The sequence below is a fragment of the Microtus oregoni genome, unplaced genomic scaffold (assembly GCF_018167655.1).
Source record: "Microtus oregoni isolate MIOR12 unplaced genomic scaffold, Mior012 000148F_ref0000004, whole genome shotgun sequence".
In the NCBI taxonomy this organism is placed as follows: Eukaryota; Metazoa; Chordata; class Mammalia; order Rodentia; family Cricetidae; genus Microtus; species Microtus oregoni.
This window is the reverse complement of record NW_024544798.1, coordinates 386966-412094: the sequence shown is the minus strand read 5'-3', so window position 1 is coordinate 412094 and position 25129 is coordinate 386966. Positions and strand designations below refer to the sequence as shown.

At 50.2% G+C, this 25129-nt stretch overlaps 1 protein-coding gene across 3 annotated transcripts in view; it reads right to left on the bottom strand.

Moving 5' to 3' along the window:
* LOC121444921 (solute carrier family 25 member 48-like) overlaps positions 1-19621 on the bottom strand; it is a 33634-nt gene extending 14013 nt beyond the window's left edge. For all 3 annotated transcript variants that reach the window (XM_041646866.1, XM_041646867.1, XM_041646868.1), the window contains exons 1-4: positions 19407-19621; positions 15990-16033; positions 14076-14147; positions 11184-11442 (exon numbers count right to left, since the gene is read on the bottom strand). In XM_041646866.1, coding sequence (XP_041502800.1) covers positions 11184-11442; positions 14076-14147; positions 15990-16033; positions 19407-19452 — 421 coding nt within the window. In that variant the 5' untranslated portion in view covers positions 19453-19621. The remainder of the gene's footprint in view (positions 1-11183; positions 11443-14075; positions 14148-15989; positions 16034-19406) is intronic.
* Positions 19622-25129: the final 5508 nt, after the last annotated feature.

The following is a 25129-nucleotide window of genomic DNA, read 5'->3' as shown; positions in this document are numbered from 1 at the left end:
AGAAGCAAGAGCTAATGGGGCAAGCAGTGATTTAAATAATATGGTTTCTGTGTGGTTATTTTGGGGCTGAGCAGCCAGGAACCAACAAGCGGCCTTTCCCACTACAGGCTGCTGTCATGGATACAAGTCAGGCAGCAGGCCAGGTCCTCAGTGTGATGGATGGATTAGTGTTGGGTCCAATAAGTTAGCAAATGATGGTAAGAGGACCCACTGGCTGGCTAGCAGACGGGTATGTAAATGATGGTCAGTGAGAGGACCCACTGGCTGGCTAGAGGGTGGCATGTTCTGACTCATGCCAGCTGTGGCCTGGCTGTGCCCTAAAACAGCTGTAAGGCAGCATCAGTGGACCTCAAAGTCCAGGGCCCAGCACTCTGTGTCCTTGTGTAGCAGGTCCCAGACCTTAGCATGTCTGACTCTATGAAAGAAGTATCATTCAGGCCATAAAACTCAGCAGCACATAGACAGCACCACCTGCTAAAATGAGAACAAAGACCTCATCCATCAAAGTTCTGGGAAAGTCTCTAAATGTACTAACCTTGCTTTTCGGCTTCTGCAGTTCTACTTTTGGTTTATCTGTTCTTGTTAACTGAAGTGTGCCAACCCAGGATGCTGGGTAATATTATTTTAGGGTGTGTTGCTTTTGTTTATGCTGCATTTGCTTAACTTTGTGAAGCTGTGATTCTTTGCTCATCTAAAACTCCTGATGGTCTAAACAAAGAGCTAAACGGCCAATAATGAGGCAGGAGCAAGGATATAGGCAGGGCTGGCAGGCAGAGTATAAATAGAAGGAAAACTCTGGAAGAGAAAGAGGAGCCAGTGGCCAGCCACCCAGCTATACAGCAAGCCATGGTGAAAGAAGTAAAGAAAGGTACACAGAAATGAGAAATATAAAAGCCCAGAGGCAAAAGGCAGTCAGGATAATTTAGGAAAAGTTGGCAAGAAACAAGTCAAGCTCAGGCCGGGCACTCAAAAGTAATAATAAGCCTCTGTGTTTGATTTATTTGGAAGCTGGGTGATGGGACCCTCAATAAGAGTTAAAAGAGTTAAAAAAAAAAAAAAGGAAAACACCAGGATGTGGCTTTTGTGCTTCAGAGTGCATCCTGAGAAAGGTTCGGGGCTACACTGGGGATCCCTAACAGCCAGTGCCATTACCAGCCCGCTAATAAAGACTTTCTATTGGCTTAAACCCATGTTCAAGCAGTCTTCTCTGGTGAGTCCCCCACAACACGTCAGGCTCAGGGATTATGCTGGCTGGCTGTGATTTGCTCTCTCTGTAGCATCTCTGTGCACAGCAGCAGAGCCTTGGTCTCTCGCCCAGCCAATCCTCCCAGGGACCACCTGATGCCCTTCTTTATGCTCATCTTCTCTGTTGTGACTCATGGTCAGAAGGCCTTCCAACACCGAGAAAGCGACTCTCCGTTTCCCATCTGAAGGCTCCGACTAACGTGATGGGGCCAGGGACACTCAGGAAAGCCAACCATGACCACAACACTGAGTCACCTGGGCACGATTCCCTAATCCCAGCTCTGATTTGGTCTCACACATGCTATAAACAGGAAGTATATGCTGTAAACAGGAAGTGGCCTTTCATCCTGGGAGCTAACTCCCAAATCCCCAGACATTTCCATCTTTCTCCTATGAACATCCAGCCCCATGGCTGCGCAGTTCAACGAGGAGAGTTCAACGAGGAGAGGGAAGGACACGAATTTTAACTCATCCCAGAATGCCACAAGATCAAGCGGAGGCAGCACTTGCCTGAGAAACATGCTTGAGCACACTCCGACGTAAGCATTTCCACCTGTGTGGAGGAAGTAGGGTGAGGGGGAGAAAGGCCACCTTTGAGTTCTTTAGAATGAGAGCAGACACTGTGGCCTTTGGCAGGCCCCAGAGATCATCATACATTCTTTCCCAAAACTGGGACCATGCTACCGGTGTTATCCTGGGAAATTTGCCTTAGACCAAATAGGTGTCATTGTCTGGCTGTGTAAATGCTGGCTGGGCGGTCCCTCTCTAGCTAACGCTGGCCTGAGCCAGGGGTCAAGGCTTCCCCAGATCGTTTTCTACAGGGTGGTTTCCAGGAGTTCCTGATTGAAAGGCCGTGTCCCGATAAGGATCTGCTAGTTTGGCAGTACAGATGTCGCAAAAACACTGGTCCAACTGCCAACTAGCCCTGTCAATAAACCATTCTCCATCATCTCTCCTAAGTAAGCAATAAGAAATTTCCTTCACATTCTCCTAAGTTTACAACATAAGCAATCTAGCTTTTATTGGTTTATTATTACTCATCTGTGGCTATTAAACCGATATAATAGCCAGCGAAATATGAAACCGATGATAGTAGACATGAAAACGCAGCTCTGCACCAACCCAGACTCATACTGTTCAAGCCTGTCAACTTGGCAGTGCTATAACAAAATACCTGTGGTAATCATCTTCTGAAGAGAAAAAGGTTTCTTTTGGCTCACAGTTCGAAGGGGGTGTTCTTCCAGTGATCAGGCAGAGCACCATGGTTACATAAGACGATTTCATGCAAGCACAGAATGTACATTGAGCATATCTGCCCCATGTCCTGCTGCTCACCCTCTCTCTCCTCTCTAGCCCCATCGTTCCCCACTCAGCCTTCATGCTGTGTGCACATATGATTTTGCACACCTCTATAAAACAGGAGTACATGTGTACATGTGGTTGTGTGCGCCTCTATAATGTGAGATCCACAAATGATCGCCCCTGGCTGCACAATTTTATTTTACGAACTAGTTCAGGGTGGGCAGCATGCACCGAATGCCTAACCCTAAATACTTCTGAACGCAAGTCCTAAAGTTCGAGGTGTCATCTTGCCTCCCTTAGCGATCGGGTTCAAACTCTACATTGATTAGACCTCTATCTAATCTAGGATCTCTAGTGAATCTGTCATTTGACCCCATGGTGTCCTTTACAGTATTTTTCCCCTCCAGGAAGGAATCTAATCTTTCCATCTATGACATTTCCACGGCCTTTAGCAGTTTTTTATGACACCAACTTGCCGGTGGAAAACAGCCAGTCTCTTCTTGTTATAGAACATTCTCACTCAGGGCGTGTCTGAAGTACCCTTGTTCTTACACTGAAGCGGTCTGTTCCTCGTGTTTCTTCCCTGTTTGTCTTGCTTCCGTTTCCTGAGCCCCCAGTCTTTGCCGCCTACTTCTTTTTAATCAGTTTGTTTTTAAATTTACACTTAATAAAACACTTAGCCCTGAAGTGTATAGTTGGTGAGCGCTGCCGACAGCATGCACCTCTGTAACCACACCCACCACAAAAATCATTTCCTACACTGGCAGCAAAGGGCTGTGATCTCCACAGCTGCAAGGCTGTCCTGATACTCAAGGTCAAAGAACACCACCATACAATCAGGGAGGTGCTCGCTCACCGAGAAGCAAACCACCTTTGGGGCACTGGCTGTTTGGGGTACACCTCACAAGTTCAGCAGCACGCACAATTCACGCTGGTGCCACAAAGCATGCCATCAGCTGCAGATATTACAATTCTAGGCCCACATAAAAATCTGTCACAGTTTGAACAGTAAAGACCTCAAGGGATGAAGACTTTGTACTGTACATGTCAACTCAGCAGCTATGGTAGGAACAAGAGAAAACTACGCCTGACACTAGACAGCTGCTGAGTAGGTTCTGGAATTTTCTTCCAGAAGACCACAGGAGTCCCCATCAGTATACCATGCAGCCCTGTATGTTCTATGCCTGGGCCCAGAGGGTGTGATCTGGACTCCCATCCATAACTCTAGCAGGGGCTAACGTGATTGGTGAAGCCTAAATGGGAATGATTCTTATACACTGATTTGGGGGTAACCAGAGAGTGGTTCCTGCAAATGCGTGCACTTGAATTTCCCAGACTAGCTTGTCATTTGCCCAAGGAAGCTACGGAAAGTTACAGGATGGACCAGGGCCCAGCTCACTAAACCACTGATGCCCCACCAACACCCTGAACCTTCCAGCGTCGGTCCTGGGGAAGGAGTTGGGGCATATATGTGTGGAAGGATTGACAGTCAGCAATAATTTCTTCTAAAGTGAAGTATTTTAATTTCTCTAACTATAATTTTTATTGTATAATGAGGATATATATAAAACAACTTTTGACCATTTCTTGCTGTGAATGCTTTGCCACCGAGACCACTGCCACCAAGGCCACTGGCCTCCCTAAAACAAAGGCATGCTACCTTCACTCTGGATCTCAGAAGGCCCATGTTCCCTTAGTGCCAATTCAAGTGCTCTAGGCCAAGACGGACAGGATGTTTGCAATAAGGGAACGGGCGCTACCTTGAGCCTCACTTGGCCTTGGGATGGGAAGTGTCCCATCCCTTGTATAGATCTATAGGCCCCTGACTCATCAGCTTAGCCACATCATGACTCCTTTGACAGAAGACTGCGGCTGGTTCTATGGCTAACTGATTCTAACTGGTTCTGAAAGCGTTGGTGTCCTGTTCCTGGCCTCACCTCTGACAAGTGTCTCCCTCTGTAGGATGCTTTTTTGGTGTTGGGGGCAGGGAGTAGAGGTCTGGATTTGATACTTCCATTTTCTGAGTATGTTGTCTAATCCTTTGTGCTGGTGAGATTTTTACTTCATTGTTATTGTTTGTTTGCCAGATTGACATAGGTTGAGGACATCTGGGAAGAGGGTTTTACCAATTGAGAAAATGACTCCATCAGACTGCCCTGTAGGCAAGCCTGCGGGACATTTTCTTGATTGACAATTGATGTGGAAAGAACCTAACCCACTGTGAGTGGTGTCATACCTAAGCAGGAAGTTGTAAGCTGTATAAAAAGAAGCCAAGGTGAGCAAGCCATGGAGAGGGTGCTGGCTGATTTTACTAGAGTCATCTGTAAGGAGGAAACCTTAATTGAGAAAATGCTTCCATAAGATCTATGTATAAGGCATTTTCTTAATTAATTATTGATGGGGGAAGGCCAACCCATTATGGGTAAGGGCCATCTGGGCAGATGGTCCTGGGTTCTATAAGGAAGCAGACTGAGGGAGCCATGGGAACAAGCCAGTAAGCAGCTCCCTTCCGTGACCTCTGCAGCAGCTCCTGCCTCCAGGTTCCAGCCCCTTAAGTTCTTCTTCTGGCTCCCACCAATGATGGACTATGATCTGTAAGTGTGAGCCAAATAAACCCTTTTCTCCCCAACTTGCTCTGGTCACGGTGTTTCGTCACAGCCACAGAGACCCTAATAAGACTAAGAGCGAGCTGGTAAGCCGTGTTCTTCCACCATCCTTCATTTCCTACACACGGGTCCCCACTCTGAGGTCCCCACCCTTCATGATGGACTGCACAATATGAGACGAAATGAGCTTCTTCTCTAGAGCTGCTTTTTATCAGTGTCTTATCACAGCAACAGAAAGTGAACACTCTGGAAAAGTACACTTCCTCATGATAGGACTCTGACTTCGTGGCCTGTCTCCAAACAATTTCTGGGTCCCTGAGCAGGACCTCCGCAGGCTCACACACTTGACATTCAACCAAGACTGACTCCCTAAATCATGGTCTCATCCACAGGTCTAAGGGAAGAGGCATCCAACAGCATGGTGGCATTCTCTGGGACAGACAAACCGGCTATGCGCACCTTGGATTGGGTTTGGGCATGAGCAGGCTGGCAGGCCCCTCAGGTCACATGCCCAGGAAGTTCTCACCTGGGATGTTATTTGTTGGCTATTATTTCCCAAGAGTCCATTAGTTTCCCTAGGACTTGGTGGCTCCAAAACAGTCAGGTGCTTCCACAGAAAGAACTCGGCATTGTAAGTAGGCCAGGATGTGTGTTCCAGTTCAGTTACGATTTACTGTACAACCATGTACAAAGGCCTGAACCCCATGAGCCTTTGTTCCTCATCTATTAAGTAGGGCAGAGGTGAACAGTCAGTCCACTTCCTTGGCTTTGTGATTTAGACAATGATACAAACACACTGTGAACTGTGTGCTGTGAGAACGGACTTGGCTCAAGAGAAACAGTTTCCATTCCTGTGTGTGCTGCCCTATTCAGATAGGAGCCCGGATTCTGAAAGGATACACCTGTCTACCTTGTCACCTGTAGTCAAACCTGTGGGAGATCTGGGAACAAGAATGTTCAAGACTGAAATCAAGTCCAGAAATCAGGATAGCACTTGTTTTATCCATTGAGTAAAAACAAAAACCAACACCATGGTGCCCCTCCAACGCATGTAACTTTAACAAAGGTCTATTTTGTTTAGTGCATGACTATATGCACAGTCTCTCTACAAACATCCTCCTTCCACTTTTAGGTTCCCAGAGCCCCAGCCCTCACTACCTTTTGGCATCTCAGAGCCTCCTGGAGAAGCATAGCCACGGTACAGAGTCCTGGAACTTCTCCCAGGTTTTGTCTCTTGTGTTCCCAGAGGGGTCCTGACTTTCCACATAGTTCCCTTAAATGGGAAATGAATTGAGCTATCATCAGTAATTCCTGCACTTAGGGAATCTTAGAAAATCTGTTGCTCCTCCCAACACACCCGGAGAAGTATGCAGTGTGCAAGTGTATATGTGTGTATATGAGACGTGCACATGTGGTACATGTGTATATGAGATGTGCACATGTGGTACGTGTGTATATGAGACGTGCACATGTGGTACGTGTGTATATGAGACGTGCACATGTGGTACGTGTGTATATGAGACGTGCACATGTGGTACGTGTGTATATGAGACGTGCACATGTGGTATGTGTGTATATGAGACGTGTATATGTGGTACGTGTGTATATGAGACGTGCACATGTGGTACGTGTGTATATGAGACGTGCACATGTGGTACGTGTGTATATGAGACGTGCACATGTGGTACGTGTGTATATAAGACGTGCACATGTGGTACGTGTGTATATGAGACGTGCACATGTGGTATGCATTCAGGTAGATGAGAGCATCACTGGCTGTCTGTCTCTAAGATACAGCTGGATGGGACAACAGGAAAATCGCTGGCCTCAACATCTAGTTCCCATTTCCAGTCAGGCCCAATAGGGTGCCCAGGTCGGCTCATTCCCGCCAGTCATAATGCTGAAGGGGAAGCATATTTCTTCCCTGGGGGGCACATCTGAAAAACCACATGCATACCAATGGGCGGGAGCCCCAGGAGACTAGTCCTGGTGAGCCGGAATAGTTTGGAGGTGTGTTAAATGCTGTGTGGCATGTAATGGCCCTGGGTGCTGCCTGGAAGGGAATTCTCTTTCCACTTCTGCAGCTGCCGATGCAAATGACAACAGCCCTCTGCACAGCAATTTCACAATGCGTACCAAGAATCTTAAAAATGGCCACACCCTTGCGCCCATGCGTGAACCAGAGAGCCCACGCACTGAGGGAAATAACCCTAATGAAGGCAATTCTTTCTAAACAAGTTGGCCAATGACTTCACTGTTTTCGGGTGAAGACAAACTGCAAACAGGATAAATGGCCACCAGCGGGGACAGTTCTAAGTAGTAGAGTTACCAGCCACAAAGGGGACAAGGACACTGTGCTAAAAGCTCCATGGACATCCATTCTGTCCTCGCTGTGCGGGGACACATCTGAGGCTCCGTGGCACCAAGTGAGTCATCCTAACTTTCTCAGGTACTGGCAGCCTAACTCCAGAAGTGGAATTCTTACCATAGGATACTGGCCCTGTCTGTGTGCATGCGTGACTTTGTGCATGTGTGTGCATGCGTGTGTACATGTGCAATGTGTGTTTGAGGGAACAGTGCACACCTATTTTAAGAACCGCACCTATTTTAAATAAATGAATATGCTATTTGAATGACAGAGAAAATGTGTCTGCTTTCGTGGGGGAGAACCAGAAGATGTAAAACTGTCTGGGTGAATTCTCTTAAAATTCTTAGCCTACGTAAGATTAGCAAAGGCCAACACCTTAGTGAGTCAGCAGAGTGTGTCTCCTGGAGGGGTCATTCAGGGTGGCAGGGCAGGTTCGGTGTTCTGGTCAGTTTTCAGCCATGGGACACCACTCATACACATTCAGGAGGAAGTCGCTGGCTCTCCCCAAAAGATGAGCTGGGCCACCTCACTGTGACCTCCAAATCTGTCACATTTACTAAAGTAGGGAACACGGTCATCTGGTGGTTAGCTCCAAATGCCAGGCCGCCTCTCACATCACGCCATCACTGCCCTGGAAGTGAACTGGCAAATCTGAATTAAAACCACAAACCAAGGGAGATCTCCCCAGTGGTGCCCACAAGTCCTGTAAATGCTCAGGTCAGAAAACCCATCGTTCACGAGGGCTGGACCTGCAGCCAAGACTGCCATCCTGCAATCCTCTCTGGCCCCAAACAAGTCAGGCCACAGGGTAGTCTCTCTGTATGTCCTTGGAACGGAAGTACCTGGCATTTTCCAACTGCAGTATTTAAAGTACAACTTTCTGTCTTGTCCTCAAATAATCAGAGGCTCCAAACATGTCAGGCCACATGATAGCAGCCATGAGGGAACAGAGTAACAGCTGTCCCCTTGGAAGGACACTACGGAGGTTGCCACAGCCCCTGCTGCTCCTGCTGCATTCAGATACCGGTGCTGCCCCATCTGCCTGGGTTGTAGCTTTTCAAGAGCAGAGGGAGGCATGCAGTAACATATGCCTCAGGTTCGTGTTTTATTCAAAAGAGGAATGCTGAAATATGGAAGGAAGGCCGTGTCTCAACAAGATGGGAGAGGAAGGACTTCCTAGGCCCTCTGCTCCCCGTGTTACTGAGGGAGGACTTCCTAGGCCCTCTGCTCCCCGTGTTACCGAGGGAGGACTTCCTAGGGCCTCTGCTCCCTGTGTTACCGAGGGAGGACTTCCTAGGGCCTCTGCTCCCTGTGTTAGTGAGGGAGGACTTCCTAGGGCCTCTGCTCCCTGTGTTAGTGAGGGAGGACTTCCTAGGGCCTCTGCTCCCTGTGTTAGTGAGGGAGGACTTCCTAGGGCCTCTCCTCCCTGTGTTACTGAGGAGGACTTCCTAGAACTTCTGCTCCCTGTGTTACTGAGGGAGGACTTCCTAGGGCCTCTGTTCCCTGTGTTACCCCTTCCAAACTGCCTGAAATTTCTCTTTCTAGCCCGAGAGTTCACAAGAAGCAAATTAATGAAAACCACATCCTTCCTCATTTTCTAGAGAGAGTCCTATCTGTTGATGCTCTGCCTCCCACAACCCTTCTTCAGAGTTCCTCTGACATTTGTGGTCACCTGAGGCCTTGTACCAAGCAGCCATGATGAGAGGTGAAGAGAAGCATGGCCAAGTGCACAGCCTGACTTAGTGACTCGGAGCCCCTTTCAGAGTCCAGGAACTGGGAACTGGGCCATCTTGAGCAATATTTTGGAGACATAAAATTTGTTCAAAGTCTTAGGTGGCCAGAAGTTATAAAATCACTATAGCCTTAGCTTCTATAAGCCAGAAGCGCACCCATGAGCTCAGAGTGAGACCTGTGCTATTATCTCGCTATACCTCCAGTAGGATAAGACCCCAGGCTACGAGGCCTGTCTGCTTCCCTGGCAGGTACCCAGAAGTCAGGGCATTGTGATGATCAGACAAGCAGGATTCCTGCCATGGAGTCTAATGTATCACAGGACTCTGTGCTATGTGGCCCCCATGACTGTGACCCACTGAGCCCAACTCAGTGGACTCGTGGGCATTGCTGAGGTGGCTCCTACCTCCACTCACTCAGGTAAGCTGTCTTTGTCTTCTCTGTCATCTGAGACCTGGACATAGGCTCTGAGGACTACAGCTGTGTCAACCCTCCTCTTTGGGCTCCCTGAGGGCTTGTCTCCTGCATGCTCAGAAGGACAGACAGACACATATTCCTTTTCTGTTGCTGCCTTGAGGGGTTTATGATGGCGGGTTTCCCCCAGGACCCCAGAGAACTGCCATATGAGGCCAGAGCCAGGGGCTCACACAGGCATAGTCAGGGAAGGCCAGAGCTGGGCGCTCACACAGGTGTGGTCAGGGAAGGCCAGAGCCGGGTGCTCACACAGGCATAGACAGGGAAGGCCAGAGCTGGGTAATCATACAGGTGTGGTCAGGGAAGGCCAGAGCTGGGTGATCACACAGGTGTGGTCAGGGAAGGCCAGCCCTCCTGTTATGCCTCTCCTGGAGCTGGGAACTCATGGTCTCTGTGTTTCCACTGGTCAAAGGGATTACCTAGGAGGTGGTATGCTAGAAAGATCTGAACTTCCTAGGTGGGTGGATCCTGACCCAGGCGGACCTCAGGCTCTCACACTCCAGGTGAAGCAGGCCTAGTGTCCTGCTCCAATATTTTCAAGCCTCCTTATCCCCTGTTCTCAACTCTACTCCCAGCCCCCCAGATCTAGCCTGGCTGAGAGTCTGTATTCTCCCCACAGGACATCCAGTTTCTGTCAAGCTCTTAGATGGAGGCATCTGGAGATGAGGTGAACGGGTCCTGTTCCAGGGTCCTCGGGATAGAGTCCTGAGTGCGTGATGCAACACATACATAGATCTCCTCTGTGCCGACACTGACTTTATGTATTGGAGAGACACATCCTCAGGGCAGCTGGGCCACAGGCTCTCCCTGTGCCCTGGGGGAGCATCAGCCTCACGCTCACAGGGCTTCAGGCCTGCACTAGACCCTCCCTGGTCAGAGAGCTATGGACCGGGGCCAGGATGCTCCTGAATAAGCTGTGGGTCCCCCATGTGTCACACAGCCAAACCCCAGCCTCGCTGAGCAGAGCAGACACACAGCCACAGCCGAAAGGGGCTTAGCATATCCATAATATGACAGAAAAGACCAGGGATCCAGCCCCTCCAGCCTACAGAAATGGAAACAGGTAGGGAGAGAGCAACACCTCGTCTTACAAGATGGTAAAAATTAGCGGAAGAATCAAGAACAAAACTCTGAGGCATTGAAATACACCTGTGCCCAACTCCACCAAAACGGACACACAGTGCTTGCCCCGCCCCCTTATCTCCTCTGGCACTGAACTCCACCAAAGAGGACACACAGCGTATACCCCTTCCTTTCTTCTTCCTCTGTTGAAGCCTCTTTTAAGAGCAGCATGGAAAACTCTCAAGAGAAAATGAGAGACGGCGCTTATAGTGAACAGGAAGGGGATAGCCTTGATCACTAACAAGGCTATGAACAATGGCACCCCAGATCCAGCCAAGAGCAGAAAGGTCTCACACAGGTCCTCAACACTGTATTTTCCCCCATTGGCCTCTTACCTTCCCGAAAAGGCTGTGTTTGCATCTGCAGTCGGATCTTGATGAGTTCCGCAGGCCCGCCCAGTCCGACGGAGACCATCCCAGCCACCATGCTTGCCAGGAGTAGGTCAGACAGGCTTCGGCCAGGGCCAGCCTCAGGCTCCCCATAGCGGTGCCGCCTGAGGAACCGTTCTGTATTACTGAAGACCCCAAACACCACCGAGTTGTAGACAGCAATGCTGGCCACGGGGAAAGACATGCCCTTGAAGAAGCCAAACACCTGTGCAAGGGGACCAGAGGGAGGAAGTGTGAGGCCAAACCACGCCCCAGGGTCTCTGTCTACATACCAGGTGTGGGACTCCCTGATGTTCTCGGCCTCCCTCCTGGGAGCTTCAGGTAATGCATGCATCCAGAATCAATAATCCACTGTATCAGAGAAGAGCCCTCCAAAGGGTCTAGATGACATGGAAAAGACAGAGGAGGAGGAAGGCCACATGCCACCCAGGTGGTCACTCTAGACCTAAAGATGAGCCTTTGCACAATGCAATCTTGGTGTCATATAGATGTTAATGTTAAGATCGTGTGTATGTGTGTGTGTGTGTGTGTGTGTGTGTGTGTGTGTGTATGTTCCAAATGGCTGGAAAAAATCAGGCTGTGTCTGCAGAATATCTAAGGGGTTCTAAGAAGTAGTGGGGGATAATTTAGTACTAATACACTTCTTCACTTGCCACTCAAGCAAAGCGCTCTCTCTCTCTCTCTCTCTCTCTCTCTCTCTCTCTCTCTCTCTCTTTCTCCCATTACTTTCTGTGTGCCAAGCCCTAGGAGGCACCAATAACAAAACAGTCTTCACCATATCAAGCTCATGGTCTGGGAGTAAGGCAGATGAGGGTGGGGCTGGAGAGCACAGAAAAAATGACGGGCACTACAGTACAACTCACTAAGTCTGTGTAAGTCTGTAATGAGGGGCTAACAAAGGGATCTCCCAAGGGTGCTAGGGATAGCCTGTAGGTCCCCCTCCACACACAGACACATAAATACATATACATACAAACATACATATGAACGTGATGTGGGATGTCCTTCTGTATATGTGTTGCTTTATTGGCTGATAAATAAAGCTGCTTTGGTCTATGGCAGAGCAGAATAAAGCCAGGTGAGAAATCTGAACAGAGATGGAGAGAGAGAAAGAGAGAGAGAGAGAGAGAGAGAGAGAGAGAGAGAGAGAGAGAGAAGGCAGAGCCAGGGAGATGCCATGTTGCTGCCAAAGGAGACAGATGCCAGAACCTTACCGGTAGGCCACAGACTTGTGATACACTGATTAATAGAAATGGGTTAATATAACATGCAAGAGTTAACTTAATAAGAGGCCAAGCAGTGTTGTAATTCATGTAGTTCCTGTGTGATTGTTCAGGTCTGGGCAGCTGGGAATAGAAGAGCAGTCTCCGCTGACATGCATGCACACATATGCACACACAAGGCAGTAGAGGGAGGTGGAGGAAGCTGAAAAGCAATGTTTCCTGCTGGGGGCAGGGTGTCTTCTGTGTCTGTGGTCAATAAAACCACAGCGGCTCAAAGGAAAACTGGAAAATTCCACAACCGTTGGAGAGTTGAAACGGCGCACATGTGCCAAAGATGGCAAAGCTCTAGGAGGCATCTCATAAACTGACCCTGGGCAAAGCTGTGCCACAGGCTGGAGATCCTGGTGGGCACCCCATATATGTGTGTGCATGTGCACGTGCGCGCACGCACACACACACACACACACACACGAACATGCCTAAGTCTTGTTTCAGGCTCTTCTCCATAAACACTGCCTCAGAAACACCACCTAAAGTCCCCACCCACCAGAATGCTGGCAGTGGAACGCAGGCTGGCAAGAGCCACAGGGACTATGAGCCAAAAAAAGACCCAGTGGCTATCTTTCAGGAGACTGGGGCATCATGCCCATTGACTTGGAACACCAAGTCTGAGCTTGGCAGTACTCACCCTGACCTCAGTGGCCAATCAAGAGAGAGAAAACAATACTGGCAGTCAAGGTGATTGTTGACAAGCTTGGTACCTGCAGGAGGCCATGAAACCCTGGGGCATTCGTTACGATGGAGCCCGTGGCATCAACAGTCACAACTGGGTACATTTCCAGGACTCAGAGAAAAGCCGCAGAGCCCCAGAAACTGCATTCGGCTGTTTCTTTCAACTAGGTCACTTCAGCCTCAATTTAATTTTTTTATTTTAGATTCTCAAAAGGGCAGTCTTAGGAAGCAACCCACACTTTTGTTTGTTTTGCTTTTTCGAGACAGGGTTTCTCTGTGTAGCTTTGGAGCCTGTCCTGGAACTCGCTCTGTAGACCAGGCTGGCCTAGAACTCACAGAGATCTGCCTGTCTCTGCCTGGGATTAAAGGCGTGCACCACCACTGCCCAGCTTCAACCCACTCATTCTTAAAAAGGGAGTTTGTGTTACAAGATATCACTCCATTTCCTATTTGAAAATCAGTGCCTCAGTCACGTGGGTAGGTTCTGCACCCACATAAAGGAAACTCCGCTGTGACTCAGTTTACCCAGCAATCACTGTTTTGTGAAACTAACAGTGGTCCTTGTTGGCGCAGGAACTTTCCATGCTGTGGTTCTAAAGTCCCCAGAAATTTCCAGAGAGTTCATACAAAACCAGTTTCTCCCCAGCAATGTACTAGGTGTCCAACGGTAAGCAGAGGTAAGGTAGCGTTTGCCATGTGGCAATGAGAAAAACAGGTGATAAGCAGGAACAAGCTCCCTCATGCCTATTGTGCCAGTGTAGGAGTGTGGCCTGGGCCCCAGTCCATGAGATACCGTGGCAGGCGCCCTCTACCCACCCCAGGGCCTGGGGCCCAGTCCGTGAGGGACCCTGGCAGGACCCTCCACCCACCGCAGGGCACTTACACGCTCCTTCTCGTACACCATGCGGATGCAACTGAATGTGTTCCCATAGCCAACACCAGCCTGCAGGCGAGTCTGTGGAGGAAGCAGAGGGCAAAGAGACACTGACATAGGTCACAAGCCTCCAAAGATACCCAAAGAGATCGGCTCTGTCCCCAGTGACCCAGCCAGGAAGAAGGACCAGGCTCAGTCCTGGCCAGCCTGGTGCCCGATGATCTTCAGGGACATTTGCTCTGCTATCCATCAAACCCAGCTCCACATAGCAAAGGGCCACTTTGAGCCAGAGAACAAACGAGACCAGTTGGCTGTGCAGTGATGATGGCTGCTTCTTAAGTGCACAAAGGCCAGACCTTGGCTTTATCTACCTATGCTGCCCATCACCCCACCCTTCAGCACATCTTTGGGGACACCTGATCATTTTTCCATCTTTCTGTCCGCCCCTTTCTCACCTGGACAAGGCCTTGGCCCTAGTGTGGCCTTCTCACTTCTAGGCCTTCTCTACACCACAGCCAGGCTGGTTTTTCTCAAAATAATTGTGATCACATCACCCGCTTTAAAACTCCCCAGGGCCCCTATCAAATGCCACCTACGCCCAGGACACTTTGGAGGTGGAGACTGGCCTTCCTGTTACCCTCCACACCATTTCTTCTCCTGGCATCCTCCCTTCCATGCCAACCACATATACATTTCCTGCCTCCAACCTTCGCTCTGCTGCCCCCTGGAATTCCCTTCCATCCCCATCCTCCCGTTGAGCTTACACACAAAGCAGGGTTCACGTTAGATTAAGACACACACAAGCTTATGTACGCATTAGATTCCCCGCCAGACAGGGCCACCCATCTCCCTCTATCTTGCCCTTGCCTTGGGAACAGGCTTAGTATAGTAACAACTCTGCACTGACTTAAGAGGTTACATAGGAAAGCATCCTCTAAGAAGTCTGGGTAACCAGGGCAGGAGGCGAGAGGCACAGAGCATCTGCGGAAGCCCATACAACTGTTCAGAAGAGCACCTGCCCTGGCCTCGGAGGGTTCCACTTCTTTATAGATGTGTGGCCTGAATTTCTCCCTAAGAGGGTTTCTTAGTCCCCATGTCCTGCGCTGCCTGTTGGGAGAAGCTGTGAGACCCCAGAGTGGCCCTGTCCCCTGCAGCACCTAGTGGACAGCAAGGGGGCAGGCCATCCAAGTGACCGTCTCCGAGCCGGCATCCTCTGCAGGCGCAATCTTCCACGATAAGCAAGGGTATCTTTTAGTAATATAGTTTTTAAAGACAATTCTAAGTGTGCAACTAATATGGGAATACATCTTCTCAATAAAAGCTTCACTATAAGGCCAGAGTCTCCTCCTTCAACCCTATCTCACTCACTTTCCTCTGAGGAGCAGCCGTGGCAAATAGCATGACCAGGAATTTGACTGACATCCATCTACATTCATAAGCATATATGATACAGGTGATTGATGGGAAATGCTATCAATTTGTTCATAAGCGTTAGGTTTATAATTAGGGAGATGAATTAATTGCCTTACCCAGTCTCACACTTCAAACTCAGACCGCATCTCACATCTGAAACCCTTCCTGACTGTCCAATCCCCAGGCACTTGGAGGAGGACATTCATCAGTCCCCAGGCACTTGGAGGAGGACAAGCATCAGTCCCCAGGCACTTGGAGGAGGACAAGCATCAGTCCCCAGGTACTTGGAGGCGGACAATCATCAGTGTCCTGTCTCCTTCCTCACCAACTCACAAAATCCTGCAGGCAGACAGGAGTCAGTGACAAGCCTCCTGACATCACATTCCCCTGGGCCAGCAGAAGGCCTGCCCTGGGCTGGAGAGTCCTCAGAGATCAGAGAGAGGCATGGCTCCAAGGGCAGACCTACTCCAGGTACCTCCCCAAGGGGTCATGAAAACACAGCTACTGTACCTTGACTGTGTCCAGAGGGTAGCCCACAATGACACCGGCTGCACCTGTAGGTCAAAGAACAGCACCTGGTCACCCAAACCCTGGACTCGTGGGTGTCCCTGCCATCCCCTAGAGGAGGCCGGAGAGCAGAGGCATGTCAGTCAGCGGTTACTAGAGGGGCGTCCAGTAGGGGCGTCCAGTGCGCGAGGCCTGATCCAGTACCAAGGAAGCCAGAGAGTAGACTCAGCTGGGACCTTATTATTTAAAGTTCTCCAAAACTAGAATTACGGCTCAGAGTCAACTAGATATCCATGTGCCAAAGAATGAACTTAGACTCTGCCTCACTTTTATCCAAAATAGAGCAAAAGGTTAAAAAAGTAAAAGACACAAATATGTGGAAATATTTTGTAACCTGGGTTTTGTAACATTTGTAGTTACAGTAAAGCACAAACAATGAAAGAAAAGGAGTCCGTAAACTAGACATCACTATAGATACTAGCATTAAAGTGAAGACAGTGGCTTAAAACTGGGAGATACTGTTTACAAACCACTTAAATCTGTTAAGGGTCTCAAGTCCAGAATACACACAGAGCTCTTACACCTAAAACATTGTTTAAATGGCCAAAATTAACATCTCTGAAGAAAATATGCCAATGGCCAACATGAACATACATACTCAACATTGTTGGTCACTAGGGAAATGTAAACCAAAGCAATGAAATTTCCCTCTACTTCCACTAGATAGACTGCATTTTTTAAAGGAAAATAAATTATAAAGTGTTGACAAAAATACAAAGAAATTGAATATTTTTTTAAAGACAGGGTTTCTCTGTGGAGCCCTAGCTGTCCTGGAACTCACTCTGTAGACCAGGCTGGCCTTGAACTCACAGAGATGAATTTGCCTCTGCCTCCTGGATGCTGGGATTAAAGGTGTGCGCCACCACTGCCTGGCTAAGAAATTGGATCTCACATGTATATGTATGTGCACCACATGCGTGTGGTGCCTGCCCACAGAGGCTAGAAGGGGACTCTGAGTCCCTGAAATTACATATGTAGATAGATGTTTATGAGTATATGAATGCCTGAAACTACACTGGGAGAGCAGGGCAGACTCTCAACTCCTGAGTGCTCTCCAGCCCTGAGAACTCTTGTATGTTTTGGATGGGAATAGGAATCAGTGCCATCGCTGTATAAACTGGTTATTCCTCAAAAAAGTTAAACCCAGAATTACTACATGACTCATCCTATCCCCAATATCCCATCCTAGATATTTCCCTAAGAACTGAAAGCAAGAACTCAAACAAGAATAAGCACAGCCATGGTCACCATGGCATTCCTCGCAGGGGACAAATTCAAGTGACATACAGTGAATAAATATAGCATTTATAGGTAACAATGAACCGTTACCTAGCTGTGATTAGTTCTGTGTAGCCATTTCCTCCTTATGGAAACATCCCATCCTGGAAGAAGAATCCTTAAGACTTGGGAAGGAAAACTCACAAGTCTCAGAACTTCCTGAAACTCATAAGATTTACAAGGTCCTCTTCCCAAAGTTATATACACAATAAGGGCTGCTGGAAGGAGGAGACTCTGTCCAGCTGAAATGAGACCAGATGTGCAGCGACTTTTAGGAACTGTCAGTCATGCAGGGGTGGGTTCTTCAGGGCTGCAGCCCTCCTTGAGTCAGTCACCCATGCTCCCGTAACTAACCCCTTGCCTATACTCTAGTAAACTCTAGTAAACTCACAGACTCGTTCAATGAGACTTTGATAGAATCATTTCTTTGGTCTGTCATCAGTGCTCTATCTGGGGTGAATAGCCACTTGTTCATATCTCCCCAGATAAAGACACAAAACAGATAGGAATGGAGTACAGACCCTGTTACAGTGTGGGTGACCCCTAAAAAGAAACCTTATTATGCTAAGCAAGAGAAGTCAGACACAAGAGGCAAATGTGCTGGCAACTTTATCATGGAGAATAGGCAAAGCCCCTAGGTTCCAGGGGAAGGGAATTAGGAGTGACAATTGAATGAGTAAGGAGAAGGCAGGGAAGGGAGGGGAGAAAAGGAGGAAGAGGAAAGAGAAAGAACAGAAATGCCTGGCTACTCACATACTTGTATCAGGCTGTCTCAAAGTCACCTAAATAAAGAAGCCTTTGTGGTCCCTAGCAACTGGCATTCACACAGGGCTGCTTTCCCAGGGAGAATCCTTCCACCACACTGATAAAAAAGGCAACATCTCTGCCAGCAGAGGTGGTTTAACAAGTCAGGCCACAGGGACGCTGGTTGCTGGGTCTAGAACCTCCTGTCTTCTTCACCCTCCACCTTCCCCTGAACTGAATAGCATGGAGTTGAACAGCAGGCAAAACCTCGTTCTGCTGGTCCAGCTTTGAGACAGGAGCTCCAATCCCAGGTGCCAATATCTTCCCCAGGGTGGGGCAGGCATCCTCAGGTCCGGAGCAGCAGTTCAGAGCCAAGTGCCCCTCCCCCTGCTCACACTCAGCCTACATATCTGAAAGCAGGGGTGCAAAATAAAGAATAAAGAAAAAGTAGGGTGCTAGAGCAGTAGTTTCCAGAGCTGGGAAAGTCTGTAGGGCTTCAGACAAATGTGGAGGGCATTGTGGTGAGTTTGTTGCACATGTCAATGAGGAAGACAACTTAAGGCGTTTGACAGGGACCTCAGCACACAGCAAGCAGTGGGTGGGCTTTACTCAGAGACTGTCTGTCATTATGTTAACTGTATGGTAAAATGTAGTGACAGCCAAGCAGAGGGACCAAAGGGTTCAGAAGAACAGGAGAGGAGGGCACTGAAGAAACCAGGGCTGATAAGTGCCAGCAGCTGGACCAGAGGGATCCTTCTCAGTTGTCCTGGGCAAATGCCCCCACAGAGCTCCACTCCCTGCCCCACGGGCTCCACTCCCTCCAGTGGCAACGCCTTTGAGACCAACCTGATCTTAAAGTCCAGGTTCTTGGCCGCTCTGACACCGGGATTTAGGAGCCAAGCCAAGTGCCAACCTAAGCACAAGTTTCTTGGAGACGCGTCCCCAAACCCAGGTGTGCTCCTGCTCCAGGTCACTGAAGGGTGTGCACACACTCGGGTGGCTTCATTGGTTGTCTGCCCTGACCAGCGGTTTAATCATTATGGGATCCAAGTTCCTCGGAACCTGACGTTGAGGCAAACCAGAAGCTCAAAGAAATCACTGTGAATCTTAAGAGCTCGGCTTCAGAAGTTAAGGACAGGACCAGCCAAGCGGACTGGGCTAGGGACGCCAGGTGCTGCAGGCATCGCTCACTCTGCTCACTCTGCTCCTGATGAAACCAGGCAATGCGGAGCTGCAAAGCGCACCAAGAACACCAGGTGCAAACAGCTGGCACTGGGCCTCCGCTGTTTGCCCTGTAATGCGGGAGAGGGAGAGGGGGAGTCTGGCAAGCACACTCACCTCCGATCCAGCCCGCTGCAAAGTCTTCCAACTGGAAGTTGCCCATGGCCAAAGTGACTTGTGCCTCTCCCTCCTCTCCCTCAGGCAGCCAGAGCAACGTCCCTCAGTGTGTGTCGGGCATGGCCCAGGTCGCGAGAGCCAGCGCAGGCGAGGCGACTTGATCACCCGGCAGGTTCTTCTGAAATTCAGTGTTCCAGCCACCCGCGCTGGGGCAGTCAGCGAATGAGGGCGAGTGACTGACAACCCGCCCCCAGAGGATCTTAAAGGCACAGCACTCACTAGGTGTGATCCAAGAGGCTGCCCCAGTCACCTGAGGAATTCCCTTAGTACTTACTTCTGGCCACCACCCTCCCTCGCACTTCCCAATAACTGCAGCCTTGGGGCCTTCCAGGTGAAAGTGGCAGCCAGAGGAGCTAGCCCATTTAGGGCACATTTGCAAAGTTGTTCAGAAGAAGGAGGTGGAGGGGGCGGTTTATAAACACCAAAGGCTGCCTGCAATAGGACTCAGCTGGCAATAAATAAATGAAGGTTTGGGGAGATGGGTTAGTGGGAAAGAGCACTTGCTGTCCAAGTATGAGGACGTGAATTTGGGTTCCCAGGACCCACATAAATGCCTGGCATGGTTAAGTGCCTGGCCCATCAGAGGTGGGGGCAGGGGTCAAAGTGACAGAAGGATTGCTGGGGCTTGCTTGACAGCCAGCCCAGTAGAAGGCAGAGTAGGACACTTTGGGTCCTCTTCTCATCCAACCACACATATGTATATGCATGAACTCATGTGCACACACATACCCATGCACACGCATGCATGCACACAAACTGTAATTGAACAGCATTCTTAGTGCTTCGATGGGCTTTTGAAAGCAAGATGGAATACGCACAATTTTCCAAGCCAGTTCTAGAGTTAAGAGACTCTCTCTCTCCTTCTCCAGGTCACACAGCATCCACATGCCCTGGGTTGAGAGTTCCATCTATCAATGAGTAATTGAATAAGGTATGGGAGGCACTTCACCCAGAAACCAGCTTCAAGCCAGCTCTGGATGAAGCCACTATCCTGCACTTAACAGAAGCACCCTCCCTGAGGTCTTGGCTTACTCCTTTCAGCAAGTCTGTGGAGCCCACTTCACAGTCCAGGAAAGCCATTGTGTTTAGAGTATAAAATGTGTAGGCATCTCATACAGAAGTGGTAAACCTTCAGAAAGTGGCCAGAGGAGGGGAGGAACATGGCCAGATCCTGGTTGGAGAACAGATTCCAAATTATTCCCCCAACCCTGGCTTCCACAAGGAAAAGCCCGAGAAAACCCTACCCAGCAGGCAAAGTCCTGCTATCTCCTCTGATGTGGGCACACAGCCTGCTCCTGCACACAGGTCTGCCCTGAGTGGGCACCCCTGTATGGACACAAGAGCCTCCTCACAGACTGAACTGAAGCAAGGGAAACTCTACTGTAGGCTGTAGATGCTCGCTGATGCATCCTCAGCCTTTGTATTGGTAGAAGCCAGTGTTCTCACCTCAGTCCAGATGTTTTACTGACAGCCCAAGGGGTGTAAGCCAGATGCAGACATGGATGATAAGAAGATGGTTATAGGAGCAGACAATTTTGGATTTCCATCTGCAACATCCCATCTCTTTACATTTACAACACTTTGTCAGGAGCTTGGCAGAACCTTCTGTGTGAGTGAGGTTTTCTCAGAGGCCACCATACCACAGCTTGGCTCACCCTGGTCAGCCTTCAGACCAGCGAGGACAAGGCTGGCAACTCCCTCCAGAACCTGTCTGGAGCTAAGGAGATATAACTAGGGAGCATTTCACCCTACTAAGCAGCTGCCAGAACCCAAGCCACGGATACCCCCATTCTACTCGGCCAGAATTCTAGGCAGACACGGCTGTACTTTGGGGAAGCCCATAGGCCCAAGTCCTGTTTCTCAGCTTGGCAGGAACACTTCTCACCCACCTCAAGGAACACCCCTCCCCCTGTATTTATGATACTGTGGTTACATACACGGCTGTTACTGCCTCAGCCAGAGGATGTTGTGGGCTTAGCACGTACTGCCCCATCCTCCTGGGGGCAGAAGTTTTGATGCACACATGCATGTGGCAGAGTGATTCTACCAAACACTAACCCAGGAGGTGCCATGAGGGGTTTGTGTATGGTGTGGTGGGTGGTGCATAGGATGCTAGCCCTATGCTATGACTGTATCTGTGTGTGTGACTTAGGATGCTAGCCCTATGCTATGACTGTATCTGTGTGTGTGACTTAGGATGCTAGTCCTATGCTATGACTGTATCTGTGTGTGTGACTTAGGATGCTAGCCCTATGCTATGACTGTATCTGTGTGTGTGACTTAGGATGCTAGCCCTATGCTATGACTGTATCTGTGTGTGTGACTTAGGATGCTAGCCCTATGCTATGACTGTATCTGTGTGTGTGACCAGGATTGCAGTCAGTGGAACCTTGATTATCTGGGTAAGCCTCATTCAACCAGCTTAAACGACCTAAAAGCAAACCATGTGATGTCCTGAAAGAAGTCAGCTCTTGCCGGCTGGTTTCAGTCTTCTGGTCCATCCAACACATGGGACTGGCTCAGGTCAACTCTGACGTTACACACAGAGGCTTTGGCTTCTCAGGTAGAGCCCTGATGGGTCCTCCCTATCTATCACTGTGTGCATCTTCAAATACAGCACTGAGGTGCTGAGCAAGCAAACAAGACCCTATCCCACAGCTACAGGGTGGTGGCAGAATTCTAGGGACAATCTACAGATGCCACCTGCCTTTTCTGACATCTCCCTTCAACACCCCTTCCCCTGCCCCTCTGCCCTCACACCTAGCCCTGCCCCCAGCCCGAGATGGCATTTGGAAGGTTCTAGTATTGTCCTGTGCTGGCTTGACAGTGTGGTTCCAATCAGCTGAGGCCCTTCCTCTAGCCGTGTCCTCTCAGAGACCTGTGTTCAAAGCACCTAATGGTCCAAAGTCTCTCTCAGGTATAGCTGGGGGGTGTGGTGGTAGTGGGGAGTTACACCAGGTGCTGCCGCAACCTACACTGCCCCAGCCCAAAGGTAAAGGGGGGGGTCCTCTTTAGCTCAGATTGCTCTGTAGGCAGACCACACACCCAGCCAGCCTCACGCTACAGTCCAGGGACATCCAGGCTAGCTACATGGGGGCATCTTTGTTCCATTTGGAATGCCCTGCCTTCTCCTGCCTCTAAGGAAGGTGACCCTGTGTCCACCCATGTCCAGCTAGCTTCCAGCAGGGGTGCAGCCCTGGTTCCCAACCTCAGGACTCGGCTGACAGGAGTGATGAGTGTGGCCTAAAGGAAGTCCCTCTGCTTAGCCTGCTTTTGTCCCACTGGCACTTTGGAGTCAATGTGTAGGAGCAATTGGTCAGGCTTCCTTCTCCCGAGGCAAGTGTTTGACCACTGACACCTGCTGCAGGGCCTGCTGAGGAGCGAGGCTCGTGGTCGGTAGCTCTTCCGGTAGCCCTGTCTTCTTCCTCTGTGAGGTGAGCACAGACTCCAATTTTTAACTCCAGAGCCGAGGCCACCCCTCTGGGAGAAGAGTGTAGAATGAAGCAGGAAGCACACACTGGCAAGGGGGCTTGCAAAGCCCTATGGGGCGGGGGTGAAAGGTCACGGCCTGTGGCTGAGCTTACTTCATAGGTTCATGGTGGCTCACTCAGCCTTGAGGCTACAGCACTAGTCCCTGAACTGTGCCCCACTCTGCCTGTGATCTGGGCCTGCGACCATTTAGGAAATGAAAGGTCCCCGAAGAGTAGTCAGCAGTGCTGGCAGACAGGATGGCCTCCATGGCCCAGGGTACCGCAGCTTGATTGCCAACAAGCCTGAGAGGAATGGAAGCCCTCCCATTCCCAATCACACACTGTGACTCTAACCCTGAAACACACGGGCACGGAGAACCCTACACTGAGTGGCAGCATGGAGCAGGCCCTGAGCCCTGGGGTGTGGGACCCAGCAGAACACTGGCTCCAGGAACTGAACCTAAACTGTCACCCTCCCTGGATTTCCCTCTTGGGGGCAGTACTATCTCCCCACTTACAGTCTCCTACCTGACTCCAGGCTTCACTACTGAGCACAGAACTTCTGCTCTACTTAACACCTCTGCCTGGGAGACTCCCATCTCAACTCAGCACATCCACGAGAATGCTGACCCCCAGTGCTGCTCCTTCCGCACCCCTCCACGTAGGAAACTGCACCTCCACTGAGCTGCCACACACGCCTGGGTATGAGCCGCACTCCTCTCCTCCCAGGCCTCACTCCTGTAACCAGGAACTCCTGGTGCTCTCCCTTCTCAATGATTCCAGCGTCCACTGCCCTCTGGCAGCTCCTGCCTATGCCATCACTGCCTCAGCCTGGTAGACATAGGTCCTCTGACCTGGTCCTGGGCTCCCTCTCCAAATGTTGCCACATCAGGCTTCTGAAGCCTGGCCTCTGCTCTGGCCACCTCTCTGCAGGGCCCTCCATGACTCTGGGTGGCCTTGCCTGCACATTCTAGTTGCCCGTTTAGGCCTGTGAAGGCCTGCAAAGCAAGGTCCGGTGGCATTTCCACTCCTTACACCTACCACCTCAGCTCTGTCCAGCTGGCGTCCAGCCAGGCAGTGTGGCCTTCACACCCCACATTCCTTCCGTGTGTGGGACTGGATGTGCTGGTCCCTGGTAGGGTTGCCCTCCCCCTGCTCTCTAGCCCACTCCTTTGTGATTCTGTTTGGCTGCCACGTTCCCTGCCAGGCCTCTGCTGAAGTGCACACCTCCGCATTCCACCTCGACTGTCTGGGCTGGACATGTCCACCTGCCTCCCTGTCCACTATGACTTTAGTCTGTCTGTCCATCAGACGGGGCGCCTTTGAGAACAGGTACTACCTTGTCCCCTGAACCTGTGTATAGGCCTGGTGTTCAGCCAGCACTCGGGCACCTTAAATGGAGAGGCCATGGGGCAATGCCTAAAGGGCTGACCACCTGATGCCTGCAGGAGGAGGAGTCTGGATCGTGGCAGAGCTGAGGGGCAGCTACCTCATAGCCAGTGGCAGTAGCGACACCTCTCCATGGGCCTTACCAGAACCCCACGGAATTCTGGCTTCTTTCAGGGCTTCCAAAGCATCGGCTGCTTTTCTGCCTCCAGGCCTTTTTATTGACCGCTAGGACCCCATCCCCACCAAGAACAGAAAGATGATAATGACCGAACTCCACACGCTGATTTTGGAGGTGCTGAGTGAGCCTATCATCAGGAACAGGTCTTCCTCCTCATTGGCAGTTCTCTGGGGTCTGTCCAGAGAATTCTCAGTCCATCGCGGAGCTGAGGAACTGCATGTGATCGTGGAGTGAAGGTAGATTGGCCATTTGAGGTCGAGGTTTCCTGGGTTCTGCACCAGGCTTGAGGCTGCTGCTGCTGGCTGGCTCACTCTTTATAAGACAGGAACAGTGCCCTCCTAGGTGGTGTCCAAAGAATTTTATTATTTAGACCACGGAGACACCAACCGTGTCTTGACAAGATGTGCCAGGAGAGGGCACTGCTGCGCAACGTAGGAGCTTCCAGGTGGAAAAGAGCAACGTAGTTGCCAGAATAGAGCCAGACTCTCTATAAAGAGAGAGGTCCAGAAAGACACCTGAGGGTGCCAGGGAGACCGCAGAGAGAGATGTTTGGGGGTTCCAGGGAGGCCGCAGAGAGGGATGTCTGGGGGTGCCAGGGAGGTCACAGAAAGGGATGTCTGGGGGTG